The sequence below is a fragment of the Pongo pygmaeus genome, chromosome 20, assembly GCF_028885625.2.
Source record: "Pongo pygmaeus isolate AG05252 chromosome 20, NHGRI_mPonPyg2-v2.0_pri, whole genome shotgun sequence".
Taxonomy (NCBI): Eukaryota; Metazoa; Chordata; class Mammalia; order Primates; family Hominidae; genus Pongo; species Pongo pygmaeus.
This window is the reverse complement of record NC_072393.2, coordinates 52561985-52584945: the sequence shown is the minus strand read 5'-3', so window position 1 is coordinate 52584945 and position 22961 is coordinate 52561985. Positions and strand designations below refer to the sequence as shown.

The 22961-nt window shown below is 51.0% G+C and overlaps 1 protein-coding gene across 1 annotated transcript; it reads left to right on the top strand.

Moving 5' to 3' along the window:
- Window positions 1-15582: 15582 nt before the first annotated feature.
- LOC129021080 (protein PPP5D1-like) lies at window positions 15583-20205 on the top strand. The gene is made up of 4 exons (XM_063657394.1): window positions 15583-15666; window positions 15903-15950; window positions 18618-18765; window positions 19890-20205. The coding sequence occupies exons 1-4, from the start codon at window positions 15583-15585 to the stop codon at window positions 20084-20086; spliced, it is 477 nt and encodes a 158-aa protein (XP_063513464.1). The 3' UTR covers window positions 20087-20205.
- Window positions 20206-22961: the final 2756 nt, after the last annotated feature.

Genomic DNA, 22961 nt, shown 5'->3' with positions numbered 1-22961 from the left:
CTGGTCTTGAACTCCTGATCTCAGGTGATCTGCTCTCCTCTGCCTCCCAAACTGCTGGGATTATAGGCATGAGCCACCGCGCCCAGCCCCAGGTGCTTTTGAAAGCACTGGGCATACAGCAGTGAGTGAAGCAGTGAGTGAGTAAAAAGTGCCTGTCCTGTCCTTTCAGAGATTCTGATCTTTGTGTAAGGCAGCACACAATGAAGTATTTTAAAGACAAAATATCAGCAAATTCTCAAAGCAACTTTGAGAAGGAGACATCATTTTGGAATCCCATTCTACAGATAAGTGCGCTGAGGCTGCAGTAGCAAAGCTGGAGTTTGAACCTAGATCTGTGCGAGTCCAAAGGCTAAATTCTCTCTCTTTTTCTTTTTTTTTGAGACAGAGTCTTGCTCTGTTGCCCAGGCTGGAGTACAGTGGTGCAATCTCAGTTCACTGCCACCTCTGCCTCCCGGGTTTAAGCAATTCTCCTCCCTCAGCCTCCTGAGTAGCTGGGATTACAGGTGCCTGGCACCACGCCCGGCTAATTTTTGTATTTTTAGCAGAGATGGGGTTTCACCATGTTGGCTAGGTTGGTCTCGAACTCCTGACCTCAAGTGAGCCTGCCTTGACCTCCCAAAGTGCTGGGATTATAGGCACGAGCCACCACACCTGGCTCAAAGGCTAAACTCTTGACAGTGGGCCATGCTGCCCCAAGAAGCTCCACTGGATTTATTTGAAGGTCCTTGCCAAATCACTTGGGGAAAAAAAAAGGCAGATTCAGCCCATGGATCCTTAAGTACCATTTGAAGAGTGGCATCCTTTTCCCAAATGTCACCTTTTGTCTTTAAGGCAAAGGTGGTGCCAGATCTTCAGCTCTCATGTCTCCTGCACAAACTCTCCCAGGCGTGAGAAGAGACTCCACTCTGCAGAAACTCTGTCTCTAAGGGGGAAGTGACAGTCAGAGAAGGGAACAGGGATATTACTGAGGCCAGAAGGCCCCTCTCCCCTCAGTGAGGCCCATACTCATGCCCAAAGCCTGTCTGTCTTCCTAAATAATGCAGTGTGGAAGAGTAGAGGCTTTGCAGCCAAGCAAACAGGATTTCATAACCCTGGTTCCAGTACTTCCCAGTGTGTGATCTCGGACCATCAACTGGGCCTCTGAACCTCAATCTCCTCTATAAAAGTGGCACAATGGCCGCGCGCGGTGGCTCACACCTGTAATCCCAGCATTTTGGGAGGCCAAGGTGGGCAGATCACTTGAGGTCAGGAGTTTGAGACCAGCCTGGCCAACGTGGCGAAACACTGTCTCTACTAAAAATACAAAAAGTAGCCGGGCGTGGTGGTTGGCACCTGTAGTCTCAGCTATTCAGGAGGCTGAGGCAGGAGAATCACTTGAACCCGGGAGGCGGAGGTTGCAGTGAGCCGAGATAGTGCCATTGCACTCCAGCCTGGGCTACAAGAGCAGAACTCTGTCTCAAAAAAAAAACCCAAACAAACAAACAAAAACAAAACACAAAGAAAAAACAAAAACAACAACAAAAAATGGCACAGTAATAGCTTAATTCCCAAGCTTGTTCAGGATTTTGTGGGTCAGGAATGTGAAAAGGGTTTCACTGGATGTTCATTTCTGTTCCACGTGGCATCATGTGATGAGGGCTGGAGGACCCACCTCCAAGATGGCTTCTTCACTCCTATGTCTGGAAGCTTCAATTCTCCTGGGCCTTCTCACAGCTCCATGCTCTTAGGGGAGCTGCAATTCTCTTTTTTTTTTTTTTTTTTTTTTTGAGACGGAGTTTCACTCTGTCGCCTAGGCTGGAGTGCAGTGGCCCCGATCTGGGCTCATTGCAAACTCCACCTCCCGGGTTCACACCGTTCTCTTGCCTCAGTCTCCCGAGTAGCTGGGACTACAGGCGCCCGCCACCACGCCTGGCTAATTTTTGTATTTTTAGTAGAGACGGGGTTTCACCGTGTTAGTCAGATGGTCTCGATCTCCTGACCTCGTGATCCGCCTGCCTCGGCCTCCCAAAGCGCTGGGATTACAGGGGTGAGCCACCGCGCCCGGCCGGGGAGTTGCAATTCTTACACAGCAGCCTGGGAGCCAAGGAGATCATGACGGAATCTGCTGGTTCCCTTAAAATGTAGATCCAGGCCTGGCGGTGTCACTTGTTTTTTGTTTTTTGTTTTTGAGACAGGGTCTCCCTCTGTCACTCAGGCTGGAGTGCAGCGGCGCCATCATAGCTCACTGCAGCTTCTACCTCCTAGGCTCAAGGAATCCTCTTGCCTCAGCCTCCGGAGTAGCTGGGACTACAGGTGCGGGCCACCACGCCAGCCTATTTTTAAAAGTTATATTTTTGGCCGGGAGTGGTGGCTCACGCCTGTAATCCCAACAGTTTGGGAGGCGGAGGTGGGCAGATCACCTGAGGTTGGGAGTTCGAGACCAGCCTGACCAACATGGAGGAACCCTGTCTCTACTAAAAATACAAAATTAGCCACGTGTGGTGGCAGACCCCTGTAATCCCAGCTACTCGGGAGGCTGAGGCAGGAGAATCGCTTGAACCCAGGAGGTGGAGTCTGTGGTGAGCCGAGATCACGCCATTGCACTCCAGCCTGGGCGACAAGAGCGAAACTCCGTCTCACAACAAAACAAAAAAGTTATTTTTAGTAGAGCTGGGGTCTTTCTGTGTTGCCCAGGTTGGTCTTGCAGTCTTGGGATCAAGCGATCCGCCCACCTCTGCTTCTCGGTGTTGGAATTACAGGCGTGAGCCACCATGCCCAGCACAGTGTCACATCTGTCATATTCTATGGGTCAAAGCAGTCAAGGGTTCTCTCTCAATCAGACTAAGACCAACAGGAACAAGCTTGTTGTATTAATTTGCTAGGGCAGCCTTAACAGACAAGAAGGGAGGTGAGTCGCCTTTTAGTTTAAGTAGATACGGTCATGCTATTCTCTAATTGACCACCAGATGGCGCGCTGGACTTAATATTAGTACAGTTTGTAATTGCCCTTCCGAGAGTGGCCACCGCTACTCAAGCGACTGGACACTGGACTAAGTGCTTCTGTTCATTTGGATAAGACGAGACTCTCACTTTCCTTGATAAAATATAAATCTAGAAGAGCCCTAGGCTTTTATTACATCATGTTCATGGAAGGAGAGAAATGATCCTTTTCTGATTTGCCAGAGAAAACCAACCAGTATTTATTCTTTAGGAAATACAGAGATGCTATTTAACCTCCTGGTCACCATAGCAACAAATAATCAAGGAAGACAACCAATCAGAATGCAGGTTTCTTTGGGAGGTTCTTTTTTTTTTTTTCAGATATTGCAACAATTTCTAAAAAAATCTTAGACTCTTTTGTTCAAATTATCCTTTCAAGGAAAGACACAAATGAACAGAGTTAACAAATGAGGTTGGTAACAGGAAAATTAACTGGAGCTCCTGGCTGCACGGGAGAACAGAATGAATGTTTAGGGAATGTTCTCAATGTGCCACTCTATTAAAATTGATTTTTTTTTTTTTTTTTTTGAGACAGAGTCTTGCTCTGTCACCCAGGCTGGAGTGCAGTGGCGTGATCTCGGTTCAATGCAAACTCCGCCTCCCAGGTTCAAGCGATTCTCCTGCCTCAGCCTCCCGAGTAGCAGGGACGATAGGTTCCTGCCACCACGCCCGGCTAATTTTTTTGTATTTTTAGTAGGGATGGAGTTTCACCATGTTGGCCAGGTTGGTCTCAAACTCCTGACCTCAAGTGATCCGCCCGCCTCAGCCTCCTAAAGTGAAAAAACTAATTATTTAGAGCAATTTCATGATGCAGAATAGAACCCCTTCCTATATAGCTGCAAGAGAGAACGGGCTCTTTTTTTTTATGTTTAAAGCACTGACTTTGCTAAGCATGGCGGCTCACGCCTGTAATCCCAACACTGGGAATCTGAGGTGGGAGGATCACTTGAGCACAGGAGGCCAAGGCTGCAGTGAGCTATGTTTGCACCACTGCACTCCAGCCTGGGCAATGGAGCGAGACCCTGTCTCAAAAAAATATGCAATAATTAAATATAATAAACACTTGAAACAAACTTTATAGGAACCACAGTCTCAAGATGAAGAGTTACATTCCAGAAAGAATCAACACAAGACCATTGGGCTTAACATTCTGTCTTATAGGCAAACTTTTTGCTTACAATTTACCCAGGAAATAAACATGATATATATAGATCCACTGTCCAATTTTTTTTTTTTTTGGAGACTTGAGTCTCGCTCTTGTCACCCAGGCTGGAGTGCAATGGTGAGATCTCAGCTCCCTGCAACCTCTGCCTCCTGGATTCAAGCGATTCTCCTGCCTCAGCCTCCCGAGTAGCTGGGATTACAGGCTCCTGCCACCACGTCCGGCTAAATTTCATATTTTTAGTAGAGATGGGGTTTCATCATGTTGGCCAGGCTGGTCTCAAACTCCTGACCTCAGGTGATCCGCCCGCCTCTGCCTCCCAAAGTGCTAGGATTACAGGCATGATCCACCACGCCCGGCCTCATTTTTTCATTCATTCAATTTACATTTACCGAGCGTCTCCTCTGTGCCAGTATAATTCAGGAACACAGAAGTGAACAATTCGAACATAGGTTTCTGCTCATATGGACCTTACAATCTTGTAACCTAATTAGAACCTTCCCTCGCCTGCCTGGGAAACACCTGTGCCCACAGTCCCTCCAGTCCTGAGTTTCCCATTGTGACAGGTTTAATTGTGTTCCCTCCAAATTCCTGTGTTGAAGTCCTAACCTCCAGTACTTCAGAATATAACTATACTTGGAGAAAGGGCATTTAGAGAGGCAATGAAGTTAAAATGAGGTCTTCAGAGTGGGCACCAACCCAACATGGCAGATGTCCTTATAAGAAGAGGAAATTTAGGCCGGGCGCAGTGGCTCACGCCTGTAATCCCAGCACTTTGGGAGGCTGAGGCAGGTGGATCACCTGAGCCCAGGAGTTCGAGAACAGCCTGGCCACCATGGCAAAACCCCGTCTCTACTAAAAATACAAAAATTAGCCAGGCGTGGTGGTGGGCGCCTGTAGTCCCAGCTACTTGGGAGGATGAGGTAGGAGAATCGCTTGAACCCAGGAGGTGGAGGCTGCAGTGAGCCGAGATTGCACCACTGCACTCCAGCCTGGGCGACAGAGTGAGACTGTCTCAAAAAAAAAGAGAGAAGAGGAAATTTAGACACAGATGGTACGGAGGGAAGACCACGTGAAGACGCAGGGAGAAGGCCATCTGCAAGCCAAGGAGAGAGGCTGCAGAAGAAACTAATCCTGCCGACACTGTGATCTCAGATTTCTAGCTTCCAGAATTGTGAGTAAATAGATTTCTGTTGTTTAAGCTACCCAGTATATGCGCCCTAGCAAACTAATACACCCACCAATATCTTTGGAACTAGCTGCCAACAGCTTCAACTATAGTTTTTGTTGTTTTGCTTTGTTTTGTTTTTTGAGACAGGGTCTTACTCTGTTGCCCAGGCTGGAGTGCAGTGGCATGATCACGGCTCACTGCAGCCTCAACCTCCTGGGCTCAGGTGATCCTCCCACCTCAGCCTCTCAAGTAGCTAAGACTACATGTGTGCTAATTTTTTTTTTAAAATTATTTGTAGAGATGGGGTTTCACCATGTTTCCCAGGCTGTTCTGAAACTCCTGGCCTCAAGTGATCCACCCACCTTGGCCACCCAAAGTAGTGCTGGGATTATAGATGTGACCCACTGTGCCCAGCCTTAAACCATAGTTTTAACCAAGCCAGAATCTAAGTATTTGAAACCTGTTTTAAAAAATTTTCTGGCCAGGCGCTGTGGGTCATGTCTGTAATCCTAGCATTTTGGGAGGCCAAGGCAGGCAGATCACCTGAGGTCAGGAGTTTGAGACCAGGCTGGCCAACATGACAAAACCCTGTCTCTACTAAAAAATACAAAAATTAGCCGGGCGTAGTGGCGTGCACCTGTAATCCCAGCTACTCAGAGGCTGAGACAGGAGAATTGCGTGAATCTGGGAGGCAGAGGTTGCAGTGAGCCGAGATCACGCCACTGCACTCCAACTTCCTCAAATAATAATAATAAGTAAATAAAATAATAAATAAAGAAAATTTCCACCAGTAGATGAGTAACTTATCCCCATGTATACACACAGTTTTCTGTTAACTTTTCCATAGATGGGAAGTGCATGTAACTTTTTTTTTTTTTTTTGAGATGGAGTCTTGCTGTCTCCCAGGCTGGAGTGCAGTGGCGATCTCGGCTCACTGCAAGCTCCGCCCCCTGGGTTCATGCCATTCTCCTGCCTCAGCCTCCCAAGTAGCTGGGACTACAGGTGCCCGCCACCATGCCCGGCTAATTTTTTTTTGTATTTTTAGTAGAGACAGGGTTTCACCGTGTTCACCAGGATGGTCTTGATCTCCTGACCTTGTGATCCGCCCGCCTTGGCCTCCCAAAGTGCTGGGATTACAGGCGTGAGCCACCGCGCCCGGCCGTGCATGTATCTTATACTCCTGGGAAGTGCTTCCCAAAAGGCTTCTGGGTTTCTGTTTCCTGCCCAAATCACAGATCTATATATATTTGATTCCCTCAGCTAAATCTTCTGACACAAGAAATCCATTTTAGGTCCTTCAACTTCCATCAAATGCTACAGTGTGGTTAAGGGTGCAGTCTTAGTTTCCACAGCTGTAGAACTGGGTACTGATATAATTTGGAGGTGTCCCCACCCAAATCTCAGCTCGAATTGTAGCTCCCATAATTCCCTCGAGTTGTGGCAGGGACCCAGTGGGAGATAGTTGAATCATGGGGGCGGTTTCCCCTATGCTGTTCTCGTGGTAGTGAATAAGTCTCACGAGAACTAATGGTTTTATAAGGGAAAACCCCTTTTCCCTGGCTCTTACTCTCTTGTCTGCCGCCATGTGAGACGTGACTTTTACCTTCTGCTATCATTGTGAGGCCTCCCCAGCCATGTGGAACTGAGTCCATTAAAACTCTTTCTTTTGTAAATTGACCAGTCTCGGGTACGTCTTTATCACCAGTGTGAAAACGGACTAATACAGGTACTATTGATGTCAACCTTACAGAGTTGTTGTGAAGATTAAATGACATAATAATAGCAGCTTACAGTTACTATGTCCTAGATATTATTTGTTTCACCTCTTTATTGCTGCATAACAAACTACCCCAGAATGTTGTGGCTTAAACAATAATTATTGGCCAGGTGCAGTGTCTCTTAGTAATTTTAGTAATTTGGGAGGCTGAGGCAGGTGGATCGCTTGAGCCCAGGAGTTCAAGACCAGCTTAGGCAACATGGCGAAACCCCGTCTTTACAAAAAAAGTACAGAAAAATTATCCAGGTGTGGTGGTGCACACCTGTAGTCCTAGCTACCTGGGAGATTGATGTGGGAGGATCGCTTGAGTCCAGGCGGTGGAGGCTGCAGTGAGCCATGATTGCACCACTGCACTCCAGCCTTGGTGACAGAGTGAGACCTTATCTAAAAAAAAAAACAAAAAACCCAATAATTATTTTATTATCTCTTACGATTCTGTGGGTTAACAGGGCTCAACAGAACGGTTTCCCTGCTTCCTGCAATATTGGTTGGGCTGCAGTCACATGGGGGCTTGAATGAGCTGGAACACCCAAGATGGTGCACTCATATGCCTGCCAGTTAATGTTGACTATTGGCTGGGATTTCAACTGGGGCTGTCAACTGTAGCAACTACCCATAGCCTCTGCATGTGGCTTGAGCTTCTGCAGCATGGTGGCTGGGTTCTCAGGGACAGCGTCCCAAGAGCAAGTGTTCTAAGAGTCAGTAAGCAGAAGCTGCCAGTCTTCTTGAAGTCTACATCCCACATCAGTAACAATGTTACTTCCATCTCATTCTATAAACTCCACCTCTGGATGGGGAGAAGGATAAGGAATTTGTACTCATCTTTAATCCATCATGCTACTCGAGAAACTTCACACGTATTAACTCAACGAATCCTCAATCTCATATTGGCATTACTGTTACTATAATTTTACAGTTGAGGATGCTGAGATAGCGAGGTCTCCGTCAGGGCAGTCCTGCTGTTCTGTGATTGTCCAGCAGGGGCGCTCCACACGCAGTCATCAACACGCAGGATTCCCACCTTATTCCTACATCCTCATAGCTATGGCTTGTGTTTACATCGCACCAGGGGCGTGCTAAATGCTTTGCGTAAAAAATCACACCTGAACTTCACAAGAATGTCCTGAGATTGAGTTTTACAGGTGAGGACGTTAAGGCTCAGGGAGTTGAGGCCAAACATAACACGTGGCAGAGTGAGACTCAGACCAGGACCGTCTGGCTCCAAACCTGTGCCCTTGGCCACTTCCCCACAGTGACAACAGCAGCAATAACTGCGTGGCTCATGCCTGTAATCCAGCACTTTGGGAGGCTGAGGCAGGCAGATTGCTTGAGTCCAGGAGTTTGGGACCAGCCTGGGTAACACAGTGAGACCCATGTCTATACAAAAAATTAGCCAGGCGTGGTGGCATGAGCCTGTGGTCTCAGCTGCTTGGGAGGCTGAGGTGGGAGGATCGCGTTAGCCTGGGAGGCAGAGGTTTCAGTGAGCTGAGATTGCACTACCATACTCCAGCCTGAGCGACAGAGTGGTACCTATCCCTCCTCTGCAAAAAAACGAACGAACAAACAAAAACAACAGCTAATTGGTATAGAAGATGCTCTACATGCCAGGCACAGGGTGTGCGTGCGTGTGTGTGTGTGCGTGTGATAAGTTACAATAACAACCCTATAAAGCACAAAATAGTATCCTTCCCACTTTGCAAATAAACAAATTGAGACCCAGAGAAGTTAAATATCTATCCAAGGTCACACAGGTGGTAAGCAGTGGATTCAGGATTTGAGTCTAGGAAGCCTGAGTTGGGGAGAGGGGTTGGGGAGAGTCAGATATGAGACAGAAGAGCAAGACTTACTTGTTTATTTATTCATGGATTCAACACATATTCATTGAGTTCTTACAATATGCCAAGCACTGGGGACACAACAGTGAACAAAATCTGTCCCCATGGTGGTCACAGTCTGGTGGAGGAGACAAGATCTCATCAGCCGCATGGGAAGAGGTGTTGCCTCTGATGGGGGGTGGGTGATGTGTTAGATTATTTTGTTGTTCCATTCGCTGCCTCCCTGTAGGAGGATATAGGTCCCTGACTGTCGCCATGTGGCTTGGGGTGCCCCTGTGGGAAGGGATGCATTCTTACCCCAGAGAGGCAACTTGTGACTTGCATTGGTCTGTGTTGTATGAGTGGCCATGCTGTGAGCCCCTGCAGAGAAGATCCAAACAGGGGCTCTCCCTTCTGCCTGACCCACAGCCACTACTGCCAACATGTATGTGAAAATAAACCTTTAGGCTTGGCATGGTGGCTCACACCTGTAATCCCAACACTTTGGGAGGCCAAGGCGAGCAGATCACCAGATTACTTGAGGTCAGGAGTTCGAGACCAGCTTGGCCAATGTGGTGAAACCTCATCTCTACTTAAAAAAAAAAAAATTAGCTGGGCGTGGTGGTGTGGGCCTGTAGTCCCAGCTACTTGGGAGGCTGAGGCAGAAGGATCACTTGAATCCGGGAGGCAGAGGTTGCAGTGATCCAAGATGGCACCACTGCATTCCAGCCTGGGTGACAGAGTGAGACTCTGTCTCAAAAAGAAAAAAGAAAAGAAAAGAAAAGAAACCTTAATTGTTGCAAGGCACTGGGACTTCAGGGGTCTTTGTTACTGAGATAAACACAGTGACAGCCCTCCAAGGTAGGGAGTGAGTTGGGACCAGAGTCACAGCAGGTAACTTGTTCATGTAACCTCAGAACCAGCCTAATCCGGTTCAACTTTGTGGAATAAAATGGTGAGTTGTTTTTTCAGTTGCCATGGACCCCCAGGTAGAAGTTCACATATGCCGAGCAGGCCCAGATGAGCCAAACACGAAACCATGGGTGGAACCTAAGTGTTCAGACCAAGGAATGGGACAAGTAAGAAGTGGACACCAGGCTGGTCATGGTGGCTTGCGTCTATCATCTCAGCACTTTGGGAGGCTGAGGCGGGAGGATCACTCGAGTCTGTAGTTCAAGACCAGGCTCCGGGGGGCCGTGCGTGCCCTCTTGGCCAGGGGCTTCCTGGACTCCTTGTCCTCAGGCTCCCATGCTTTGCTTTCTGTGTCCTTGAACTCTGCATCTGCTGTCCCTGCAGCCTCCTTTCCCGACTTTATGTCCTCACTGGCAGCCTGGAAAGCTGCGTAGTCCCTTGGTTGCCTTTGGTGTATTTGAATTTCCCACCTCCCCACCCTTTTCCTCTTTCCCTCTTCCCCAGGTGGTGCTCCCGGCTGCAGCAATGCCTGAGCCGCCAGCTGCGCACCACCAGCTCCAGGAGCCATTTCGCTCTTTTTGTCCTTTTTGTCTCTTTTAATCCTCGCCGCAGACCCCGAGGAGGCCAGGCTCAGCCTTCCTCCTCCAGGGAGGGGGATCTGGCTGCGCCAAGGTGAAAATGCACTCCAGAAGGTTCCTGTCGTCTTGGGCTTTCCGCAGGACCACAGTGTCCTTGGACAGGACAGACAAGACCTGCGAGAGGGCATTTTTTTTTTCTTTCTCATTCCTCCAGCCCAGAGAGTCGATCACAGAAGCAATTTTTTTTCTTTCTTTCTTTCTTTCTTTCTTTCTTTCTTTCTTTCTTTCTCTCTCTCTCTCTCTCTCCTCTCTCTCTCTCTCTCTCTCTCTCTCTCTCTCTCTCTCTCTCTCCTTCTCCCTCTCTCTCTTTCTTTCTTTCTTTTTCTTTTTTTTTTTTTTTTTGAGACGGAGTCTTGCTCTGTCGCCCAGGCTGGAGTACAGTGGCACGATCTCAATTCACTGCAAACTCTGCCTCCCGGGCTCCAGTGATTCTCGTGCCTCAGCCTCCTGAGTAGCTGTGATTACAGGTGCACACCACCACGCCCAGCTAATTTTTGTATTTTTAGTAGAAACGGGGTTTCACCATGTTGGCCAGGCTGGTCTCAAACTCCTGACCTCAGGTGATCCGCCCGCCTCGGCCTCCCAAAGTGCTGGGATTACAGGCGTGAGCCACTGCGCCTGGCCTCAGAAGCGATTTTCAACACCTCCTGGCAGCTTTTCATGTCTGAAGGGCTGATACAGGCCACAGTGCTCAGGAACTCAGGGTCCTCCAGCCCCGCTCTGTGACCCGGTGGTTGCACCCGCCCACTTTCTGAAGCCTTACAGCCCTTCAGCATCTCATTCGTGTATGTCTCTGGTGGCCAGAAGAGTCACCATGTGGGAGTCACTGCTCCTAAATGCATCAAATCAGAGGGCTTTCTTCCATCATCTCCGTTTGGCTTTGTCTGTCCTGGTCATCAGGGGCAAGAACTCCGTGGGACCATCTACCTCCTCTTTGTGGCTTCAGAGGGTCCACTTCTTGTGAACTTGCTCCCTGGCTGCTGCCTGGAGCGCTGTGTACAGCCTGCTGTCATTGTCATCTCTGCTCAAGCCCCCTCGTCTGCCTCCTTGATGGAGCTTGATGTCCAAGCTCTCCTGGGGAACCTCCTCGGATTCCTTCTTTGCCAAGGGAAATGGACACGTCTCTCGGGCCCTCTTTTAGCTTCTGGCTCGATTTCTGTGACCCCCTACTCTTCTTGCTACTATTGCTTGCAGCCCCAGGAGGGGGACCGGCCTTCCCGATGACTGTCCCAACCCCTGGGCCTGGGTCTTCGAAGTGGGAGGGGTGGGTGCCTCCCCGGGGGTCCCAGCCACCACGGCCTGCATGGGCCCGTCATCCAGCAGCAGGCATCTCATCTGCCTCAGGAACCTCGTGTCCTGCGCACGATCCTTCCACAGAACCCTCCAGATCCCATCCTTGCCCAGGATCTCTGTGGGGATGGCAGCGTGCCTGGGCCTTCTCATTTGTCAGGGCCTTCATGTGTTGCAGCCCAAACGTGCCCAGGGGCGGGAGGGTCGGATGGCTTCGACATCCGCCTGCTCCAGGCCCTCTGGGATCCCGGTGACCAGCAGGGCCCTGTGCGCGTCCATGTCCAGGCCCCTGGCACTAGTCCTGCAAAAGGCTCATGGCCATGGTGCCGCCCAGTGGGCACTGATCTTGGGACAGGAGGGAGCCCGAGATAGGGGTGGGCTGCAGTGCACGGTGTCAATGCCACCCTGGCAAGCCACCCGCAGGGCTTCGAGTCCCGGTTTCAGTGAATGTGGAAAGGCTGGAGTGGGGATGAGGGCTCAGGGGTCCTGGCTGCCTGCTGGCCAGCTTGACACAGTGACCTTTCCCCAGGACCCCTCCCCAGAGCTGTCTGAGGATCCGCAGGAGACTACAGATCTGTTCTCCAGGGATGCTCATGGTCCCTTTGAGAGCAGCGGCTCCCTTTCAGAGCTACCAGATGAGGAACCTCTTCCCACTCCAGCCACATGGGGACGCCCCCCCTCCCCATTGCCCCTTAATCTTGATGGTTCTTCTGTGCCCCCATCAGCCACCACAGGAGGCCTGGGCTCTGGGAGGGGTCCTGTCTCTCCCTCCTCCATTGGCTACTGCTGTTTCCATGACAACCGTTTTCAGGCTGTTGCAGGGACCGAGCATTTTTTGTTCTATGAAGCCCACTGAAAACGAGACTATGCATCTTGTTTGTTTACTGGGGTCTTTCGTGACTCTGGGAGACAGGCCTCACACAGAGAGCCAGGCTTAGTCAGTGGGACCAGGCCTCCCTCCGGGGCACCAGGCTCCAGATCTAGGGTGAGTTTGATGTTTAGGACCCAGCGTGGGCCAGGTGAAACAGAGGCTGAGTGAAGGTTGTGCGGTGGGCTGGGCCTGATGCAGGGGCACAGATTCTATCCAGGTAAAAAAAACCACCACCAGCCGGGCACGGTGGCTCACGCCTATAATCCCAGCACTTTGGGAGGCCAAGGCAGGCAGATCCAAGCTCAGGAGTTCAAGACCAGCCTGACCAACATGATGAAACCCCTTCTCTACTAAAAATACAAAATTAACTGGGCGTGGTGGTGGGAGCCTGTAATCCCAGCTATGCAGGAGGCTGAGGCAGGAGCATCACTTGAACCTGGGAGGTGAAGGTTGCAGTGAGCCGAGATCGCGCCATTGCACTCCAGCCTGGATGACAAAAGTGAAACTCTGTCTCCAAAAAAAAAAAAAAAAAAAATCACAACCTGCTGAGCGCAGTGGTTCACGCCTATAATCCCAGCACTTTGGGAGGCCGAGGCAGGTGGATCACTTGAGGTCAGGAGTTTGAGATCAGCCTGGCCAACATGGTGAAACCCTGTCTCTACTGAAAATACAAAAATTTAAAAAAAAAAGAAAAGAAAATACAAAAATTAGCTAGACATGGTGGTGTGCACCTGTGATCCCAGCTACTCAGGAGGCTGAGGCAGGAGAATCACTTGAACCCGGGAGGCGGAGGTTGCAGTGAGCCGAGATCGCGCCACTGCGCTCCAGCCTGGGCAACAGAGCAAAAAATGAAAAACCAAGACCTCTGGGCAGCCACTGCTACCATGACCCTGCTGGGGCCTGCTGTGCAGTGGGAAGTAGGCGGGGTGCTCAGGTGAGGACTTGCTGGTGGAGGGAAGGGGGGAATCTTTGGGCTTCAGGAAGAACCCCTGGGACACCTGCAAATTATCATGTCATGACACCCAGGAGGTCCCTTTCATGTCTTGTTAACTGTGCCACCAGCACCCCCAGGGTGGCCTCAGTACTTTCCTGGGCTGCACCCTGTATCTGGGAACACTGCCATGGTGAGCCAAGCCCCAGGCCCTAGGATGAGCCCCAGGGTTCATTCATTCATCCCTTCTTCCACCTGGGCAACATAATGGAGAGAAAAATCAGCTGTTTCGTATCTTCAGCCCACCCCACGACTAAGCTGCTGGTCTGACCTCTGTGCAAGCTTGGGTCCATCCTGCAAATGCAGGGATTGAGAATATGCCTGCCAGACAGATCTGTTCCAGGGATGGTGATACCATCTCTACCAGGCAGTTGTCATCTTGTTCCCTGTTGACAAGAGACCCAGAGCCCCAGGAACAAGGTGAAAAGACTCAGGAATACGGCAAATGATGGTGCCAGGTCTAAAAACTCCAGAAGACCTTTTCCCTCTCCCCCCTAACTCCTGGTCCAGCATTTGGAGCCAGATGTACTGACTGGCAGGGCACTGAGAAGCCACCCCCCACCCTCCTTCCCTTGGGGGCTCGGAGAATGCTTTGAGGAGTGGGATACACAGGACTGTTTAGGTCCCAAGTACAGAAACACAAGTTAGCCATGTTTAAGCAGGTTAGTGAAAAAGGAATTCATTGGCTCATGTTACTATAAAGTCCAGGGTTGGCCAGGTGCGGTGGCTCACGCCTGTAATCCCAGCACTTTGGGAGGCCGAGGTGGGCGGATCACGAAGTCAGGAGATTGAGACCATCCTGGCTAACACGGTGAAACCTTGTCTCTACTAAAAAAAAAATACAAAAAATTAGCCGGGCGTGGTGGCTGGTGCCTGTAGTCTCAGCTACTCGGGAGGCTGCAGCAGGAGAATGGCGTGAACCCAGGAGACGGAGCTTGCAGTGAGCTGAGATCGCGCCAAGCACTCCAGCCTGGGCAATGGAGCGAGACTCTGTCTCAAAAGGAAAAAAAAAAAAAAAAAAAGCCAGGGTTGCACTTCAGGCATGGCTGGTTCTAGGGCTCCTTCATGCATTAATTTAGCCCAGGACCCAGGGCTGACTCCTATTGGATGAACTGGATCATGTGCTTGCCCCTGCCCCAATCACAGTGACCAGGGAGGGAGGGAGGGAGGGAGTGCACTGACTGGCTAGGCTTGGGTGGGCAGGGGATTGGGTGAGCCCTGTAGGAGTCACCTGGAGGGAGAGTGGGGAGCGGGGGTTCTCTGGAGAGAAATGGAGGTGAATCATTCAGGAGAGGGAAGTGGACTCTGGGCTGGAAAGCAGGAGACTCTGCCCTAAAGGCATGATGGCATTAGTGAGACTCACTGTACCTGGATTGGGGAGGGACTGAAGGGAGTATGGGACCCTCTCCAGGAGCCCTAGGGCCTTGGCTTCCAACAGACTCCTGGCAGCATCCTCCGATAGCCTCAGCAGGATGAATTTTGAGGGTCCTGGGCGTGAAGCGTGCACTCTTGGCTAGCAGGTCGGGGATCTCCTCTTCTTGGCTGTGGGTGTTTGTTGGACAATGTCTCGATTTCTGGCTGGGGGAGAGGGAGAGGGTGTCACACTCATTGAGTGCTCATTTATTTAACCCCGTACACTTCATTCATTCATTCATTCATTCATTCAGTCCTTCTGTAGTGCCGTGCAGGGCTCTGGGGACGCGATGATGACTGGAGCCCTGCCCCCTGGAGCGCAGGGAAAGCCTGGATTCTTAGGGGAGGTGGGTCGGAAGAGCTGGAGCTAACCCTGGATCAGGACAGGCTTATTCAGAGGAGGTGACATTGAGCTGAAGGGAGGAGGTGACCATTTGTGGGAGGTGAGGGTAGGGAAAGGGAAGAAGTGCTTTCGAGGCAGCCAATGGGCTAAGATTCCAGTGACTAAATGGAGAACAGGATGTCTAAGGAGCTGGGGGTGGAAGGGTGTGGCTGAGCTGCGGGATGAGGGTTGGGGAGGAGGTGGCAGGGCCAGGCACAGAGGGCATCGTGGGTTGGTCACGTCAGGGTATGACCAAGGAACGGAAGGTTGTGGGGTCACCAAGGCCAGAGCTGGAAGCTTCTCTGCAGCCTATGTGCTGTGTGACACTGGGAAAGTTAAATGACCTCTCTGAGCCTCACTTTCCTCATTTAGAAGATATTCTCAGAATTTCTGTGTTGAGTTAGGCACGTGGATGATTTAGCATAGGTACTGGTCACAGTAGGGCTTTAAGTATCGATTATTGGTGTCAATCCTTATTTTCATAATTCCCTTTTGTGTGTAGAACTGGCTGTTGCTGTATGAGGAATTTGCTGGGTCAGAGCGCCCTCTGGTGGGCATGGGGAGCCAGTTCAGGGAAGAAAGATGAAACCAGAGGTTTTGATTTTAAAGGGCACCACCCTCCCTCCCCTTCTTATTCTGTCTCTTCCTCCCTTTCTTTCCCTTTCTTCCCTCCACATGCATTCACCAGGGTCTGATCCTGCCTAGATGGGAACTGAAACAGCCCAGGCCCTACCTTCCCGGGGGGTCTACAGCCTGGTAGGGGGAGACAGAGGAACCCCACCTGAGTAGAGCTTAACACTGGGGAGAGGGTGGGACTGCGGGATACAGGGCTTCATAGGAACCCGACTTGTTCCCGGAGCACTGGGGAGCTACAGAAAATTTTGGAATGGGGAGGGGGAGGGTCAAGTTTGCGATGTCATGTGGATGAATGGGACGGGTGAGGCTGAGGCTAGACCTGATGGGGAGGCTGCAGAAGGGGTGGGCTGAAGGCGTGGAATGGGGTGGTCTGAAGGTGTGTAGGGTGTGGGAGGGGGATGTTGGGGCAAAGTCCAGGACCCTAGCCCACTCCTAGTTTGGGAGAGGAGTCTCTCTCACCCTCGGGGTTCGTCCCCAGCCTGGTGATCTGCTGGGAGCTGCCAGCCACTCATCTCTTGACCTGGCCCAGGCCTGGGGCCCTGCGTCCCCAGGCAGAGCTCCTGTAGTTCCCCTTTAGCCTAGAGGGTCACGGCTCCCAGTCCCCCAGGGTGGGTGCTGCCACTCATGGGCCCTGGTGGGCCTGAGGGAGAATCTGGTGGGCCTCCTGGGGTGGGCTCTGTCCCTGAATGGGCGGAAACAACCTTTCAGCTCTCACAGTGGGGTGAGATAGTGGTCGAGGGATGGGGGATGCTGGGTCTCTGGATGCATGCCTGGGGGTCTCCCTAGGGGGTCGGTGGTTTTGGCCTTCAGGCAGAAAGAACCCGGTGGCAAAGTTCCAGAGGTGAGCGGAGCCTGGCATGGAGGCGGTGAGTGGGGCTGCAGTGTGTATGTGGGGGGGTTATGATGACGCTGCAGGGAGCAGATCACGCAGGGCCATGGGGAGAGCCAGGGCTTTCTGGGGGAGGCTCTGGGGAGCCCTGGGAGGTTGTGAGTAGGGAAAGGACAGGATCAGGTTTGTGCTTTAGGAACACCCCTCTGGAGGGGCAGGACAAGAGGCTGCAAGGCCAGGTGGAGGCTGAGCCAGGAACCTGGGCAGGAGAGGCCAGACCAGGGCTGGGTGGGGCTGGAGGATGAGAAGGGAGTGGCTGGATCTGAGAGATGTTCAGGAGGCTGACTTGGCAGAAGAAGTGAAGTGACTGCCGGGCTTTGGGGGCTGAGGGGTGGAGAGGAGTCCAGGATGAGGCTGTCTCAGCTGGGTGATGGGGTGGAAGGTGGACTTCCCTGGGATGGGAGCAGCCTGCATGGGGGTTGCTGCTGAGGCCGCGTCAGAATTCTGGGCCACAGCAGCCATTGGGAGGAGCCCATTGCCCCCCAGGACCTGGGATCCAGGCTCTCAGGAGTCCTGGGGCTGGGCAGGCAGCCAGAGGAGCCTGGCACTGAGCTGGCACGGAGAAGAATGGCCCTGCTGGCCCAGGCCCCTCGCTGTCTGGCAGGCAGTAGCAGGCACAGAGCCCCAGGCTCCAGGGCTGTGGGAATAACAATAAAAAGAATAATGACAGCTCACCTTGGCCAGGTGCGGTGACGCACGCCTATAATCCCAGCACTTTGGGAGGCTGAGGTGGGCAGGAGGTCAGGAGTTCCAGATCAGCCTGGCCAACATGGTGAAACCCCCATCTCTACTAAAAATACAAAAATTAGCTGGGTGTGGTGGCAGGCGCCTGTAATCCCAGCCACTCAGGAGGCTGAGGCAGGAGGATTGCTTGAACCCAGAATATGGAGGTTGCAGTGAGCCAAGATTGCGCCACGACACTCCAGCCTGAGTGACAGAGGGAGACTCCATCTCAAAGTAAGAATAATAATAATAATAATTACAGCTCATCTTAATTGAGCCCTGCGGTGGCCAGGTATGCCATGGGGTTTCATCTCCCTAGGGGCTGGGAGATGGCTAGGAACGGCCCTGTTTGCTTCATAGAGGAATTATATTAATCAGAGTTCTCCAAAGAGACAGAATCAACAGGATATGTGTAGAGAGAGATAGGACAAGGGGTTTATTGGGCAATTGGCTCATTCAATTACGGAGGCTGAGAAGTCCTGAGGCTGTGTGCAGGCTGGAGACCCTGGAATGCAGGGAGCGTGGCTCAGAACAAGTCCGAAGGCCTCAGAACTGGGGAAGCCAATGGTGTAATTCTCAGTCCGAAGCCAAAGGCCTGAGAATTTGAGGGGCAGCTGGCGTAAGTCCTGGAGTCCAAGGCCGGGAAGCCTGGAGTTGTCACTGCCTACACTGGTTCCCACGGGGGACCCAGAGCTGAGCCCATGGTCCTCAGATGGGCAAGGTGTTTGATTTTAATGTAGTTATAGCTAAGGTTGATGAAGTACACCGGTGTGAGTAGCTTAGCTATGGACAGTTTTGGGGTGCAGAAACCAAGACTTGGAGGTTAAACATGTCTGGGGTTGCATCATCAGCACCGGTGCCCGAGCGGCCTGACTTCCGCATTCATGGAACCCAGGGCTGGGCAGCCTGGGGGCAGCCGCTGTGCCCCCACCTCAGCCTCAGTGTGCACGCCCCTTCCCTCCCACCCAGGTGGTCAAGGTGAAGCCCCACGACAAGGATGCCAAAATGAAATACCAGGAGTGCAACAAGATCGTGAAGCAGAAGGCCTTTGAGCGGGCCATCGTGGGCGACGATCACAAGCGCTCTGTGGTGGACTCGCTGGACATCGAGAGCATGAGTGAGTCAGGCCTGGATGCTCCACGCTCCAGCCCAGAACATTCCACACGGGCCTTCTCCATTCCCTGGGGGTGGGGGTGGGCTCAGGGGTAGCCCCTTGTTCTGTCCCCAGGCTGCTGTCTGTTGCTCCTCTGCCTGCCTTCCAGGGTGCTCCATCCACAGCCCAAAGCTCCGTCTCATGATTCCCAATGGGCGAGGTCAGGAGCTGCAACACCCCCCACCCCGGCCCCGATATGGCTTGGCTGTGTCCCCACCCAAATCTCATCTTGAATTGTAACTCCCATAATTCCTACATGTTGTGGGAGAGACCTGGTGGGAGATAATTGAATCGTGGGGGCGGTTTCCCCCATACTGTTCTCGTGGTAGTGAGTAAGTCGCACGAGATCTGATGATTTTGTAAGGGATTCCCCCTTTCCCTTGGTTCTCATTCTCTCTTGCTTGCTGGCACATGAGACGTGCCTTTCATCTTCTGCCATGATTGTGAGACCTCCCCAGCCGCATGGAACTGTGAGTCCATTAAACCTCTTATTCTTTATAAATTACCCAGTCTCGGGTATGTCTTTATCAGCAGTGTGAAAATGGACGAATACACCTTCCCTACCCACCAGAATCACCCCTGCCCGGGCCCTTCTCCATGCTGGCTTCTTGGCCACTCTATCATCCTCTCCTCCCTCCCTCCCTCCCGGCAGTAGCCCCGCCCCCACAGGCTGTGTCTGGTTCACCTCTAGGTACTGAGAAGGTCCAGCCATTCATCCCACAGATGATTATTGAGCATCTCCTATGTGCCAGGCACTGTCCTAGGCACTGGGGGTACAGCTATGAACAAAGCCCTTCCTGTCCGCATGGAGCTGATATTCTAGGAGGGAGATAAGATGATGAACAAGTCACGAAATGACTAGTGCTATGTGCCATAAAACTGAATAGGGTAAAGGGGGGTGGGTGAAGGAAGACAGGGAGGTCAGGAAGAGGCCTCTGGGTCAGATCTGACCTGAGAGGGGACTCTTCACTTGCTCCGTCCCTCTCTCGACCTGTGAGTCCAGAGCCAGGTCCGCCTCATCCCTGGGAGTGAGACCCCCTCACAGTGGCCATGGCTGCTGACTCCCATGTCCTCTGTTCACACTCCAGCCATCGAGGATGAGTACAGCGGACCCAGGCTTCAGGATGACAAAGTGACAATCACCTTCATGAAGGGGCTCATGCAGTGGTACAAGGACCAGAAGAAACTGCACCGGAAATGCACCTACCAGGTAATGCACCTGTCAGGTACCAGGCACCCAGGAACCCTGGGATGGCATCACAGCACTGCCAGCTGGGGGCACTGAGCAAAATGACAGGAGAAGGGCGGCCACGACAGCCAACACCAAACAGGAGTCGTGGTCATTATGGATTGGCAGTAATCCCTCCCAATACTCATATACAATAGACTATCTCTACAAATAAAGCCACCAACCTTGGCTCATTTGTTCAGAAGATAGCACCCTGTTAGAGAAATCCGAGAAGCACCAACCCTCTCACTACACATGACACTGATTTCCTTTGGTGGACAGAGCTCCAATTCCAATTGGTGTCTCTGACTTAGAAAAGGCTATTAAGGGCCAGGCACAGTGGCTGACACCTGTAATCCCAGCACTTTGGGAGGCCGAGGCGGGTGGATCACTTGAGGTAAGGAGTTCAAGGCCAGCCTGGCCAACATGGTGAAACTTCGTCTCTACTAAAAATACTAAAATTAGCCGGGTGTGGTGGTGCATACCTGTAGTCCTAGGTACTCAGGAGGCTGAGGCAGGAGAATTGCTTGAACCCAGGAAGGGGAGGTTGCAGTGGTCCAAGATCATGCCACTGCACTCCTGCACTCCAGCCTGGGCAAGAGAGCAAGACTCCATATCAAAAAACAAAAGCAAAAACAGAAAAAGAAAAGGAAGGAAGGAAGGAAGGAAAGAAAGAAGGAAGGAAGGAGCTATTATAAATGCTCTAAAACTTTAGAAAAAAACTTCAATGACACTGTTAATTTCCTCCAAGGCTTACAAACTGAGGTTTCTAGCCTTGCTTCAATAATTTCACAAAATGAATGAGTCTGAGCTACTCTAACTGCCCAACAAGGAGGTGTAATGAATGAAGCTGTCGTTTCTGTGTTAATATATCAAGAATTTTTGCCCACACTTCAGAGGATTTTAAAGAACAGATGTAAATCTTATCAGATAGGTGATACTTTTTCCATTGATTTATTTAGTTGGTTACATCTTGGCTCCTGGGAATCTCTCCTCTGGCGAATTTTCCAATCCTTGGCTGTATTATTCTCCTCCCAGTCATGATATTAACCTCCCTGGGAGTTGCATCCTCTCAAGGGTTTCCAATGCCTCTCAACAGCCACTCATGCAACCAATGATGCCCATCTGCATTAGACAACTTGGAGAACCTAAGAACTCTATCACACATGTCTAAGATGACTATGCAGCTATCAAAAACGACTATACACCCATCTGTCCCAGTCAATAGTGCTCCCCGAAAGTAATGCTATACGATTTCATTACCCCCTCAGCTTGCTATATCAAAAAGGGAAAGTTGTTAAAATAAAATCGGGGGAGCCAGGTGCAGTGGCTCACACCTGTAATCTCAACACTTTGGGAGGCCAAATTGGGAGGATCCTTGAGCCCAGGAGTTTGAAACCAGCCTGGGTAACATGGCAAGACTCCATCTCTACAAAAGTAGAAAAAAAAAAATTAGCTGCACAAAGTGCATGCCTGTGGTCCCAGCTACTTTTGAGGCTGAGGCAACAGGATCACCTGAGCACAGGAGGCTGAGGCTGCACTGAGCTGTGATCATGCCGTTCACTCCAGCCTGGGCGACAGAGTGAGACCCTGTTTTACACACACACAAAAAAGTAGGGGGGTGGACCCGGACTGAGAATTCCCCAAACAGACAAAATCAGGCCACATAAGCAAAACCTAAGGTACTCTGACTTTTGAATGTAAGCGAAACTCAACTTAGATCTCGATCTCTCTCTCTCTCTCAATCTCTCTCCCTTTCTTTTTTTTTTTTTTTTTTTTTTGAGATGGAGTCTGGCTCTGTCACCCAGGCTGGAGTGCAGTGGCATGATCTCAGCTCACTGCAAGCTCCGCCTCCCGGGTTCACACCATTCTCCTGCCTCAGCCTCCCGAGTAGCTGGGACTACAGGCGCCCGCCACCACACCGGACTAATTTTTTGTATTTTTAGTAGAGACGGGATTTCACTGTTAGCCAGGATGGTCTCGATCTCCTGACCTCGTGATCTGCCCGTCTCGGCCTCCCAAAGTGCTGGGATTACAGGCATGAGCCACCGTGCCTGGCCATCTCTCTCCCTTTCTTTCCTTTCTCCTTTCCTTTCTCTCTTTCTTTTGTTCTCTCTTTCTTTCTTTCATGGAGTCTTGCTCTGTGACCCAGGCTGGAGTATAGTGGCATGATCTCTGCTCACTGCAGCCTCCATCTCCCGGGTTCAAGTGATTCTTGTGCTTCAGCCTGCCAAGTAGCTGGGATTACAGACATGCGCCACTATGCCCTGCTAATTTTTGGTTTTTTTTGTTTGTTTGTTTGTTTGTTTTTTAGTAGAGACGGGGTTTCACCATGTTGCTCAGGATGGTCTCAAACTCCTGACCTCAAGTGATCTGCCTGCCTCAGTCTCCCAAAGTGCTGGGATTACAGGGGTGAGCCACCACACCCAGCCAACTTAGGTTATTTCTTACAAATGCCTCTGATAATCATAAACGAAGCTTAAGTTGCCTTCCCCAAATGATATAAGAGGATTGCTTTTAACCAGTCCCCTGCAGCCTGGAAACCTCCACTGTATAGATAGTCACTGTAAAGGTTAAACCACTTCCTGATTTTTGCTTTCTCAGCCATCCCATCACAACATGCCTCTGAGCTTCTTACTACCTGGGCTGAGGTCTCCTGGATTGGGCCCCGTCCCCACTTTTTTTTAATGACAACAAACTTTTAAATATTTATTCATTGGATCTGATTTTGTTTTAGACATTGGTCATAGGACTATTGTCAACGTTCAAAAGCAAAACAGGGTTTATATGAGAAAGGTAAGAGAACGGAGAGAAAACTTCGTACTAAAGGCTGGGTGCCGTGGCTCACACCTGTAATCCCAGCTCCTTGGCAGACTAACATGGGAAGATCACTTGAGGCCAGGAGGTCAAGGCTACACTGAGCCGTAATCAC

Excerpts from the sequence above, each read along its gene's own strand:
- LOC129021080 (XM_063657394.1), top strand. The coding sequence starts at position 15,583 with ATGAGGGTTGGGGAGGAGGTGGCAGGGCCAGGCACAGAGGGCATCGTG. Across the intron at positions 15,951-18,617 it reads CTGGGTCAGAGCGCCCTCTG|GTGGTCAAGGTGAAGCCCCA; the intron begins GTGGGCATGGGG and ends CCTCCCACCCAG. Across the intron at positions 18,766-19,889 it reads GCTGGACATCGAGAGCATGA|CCATCGAGGATGAGTACAGC; the intron begins GTGAGTCAGGCC and ends TTCACACTCCAG.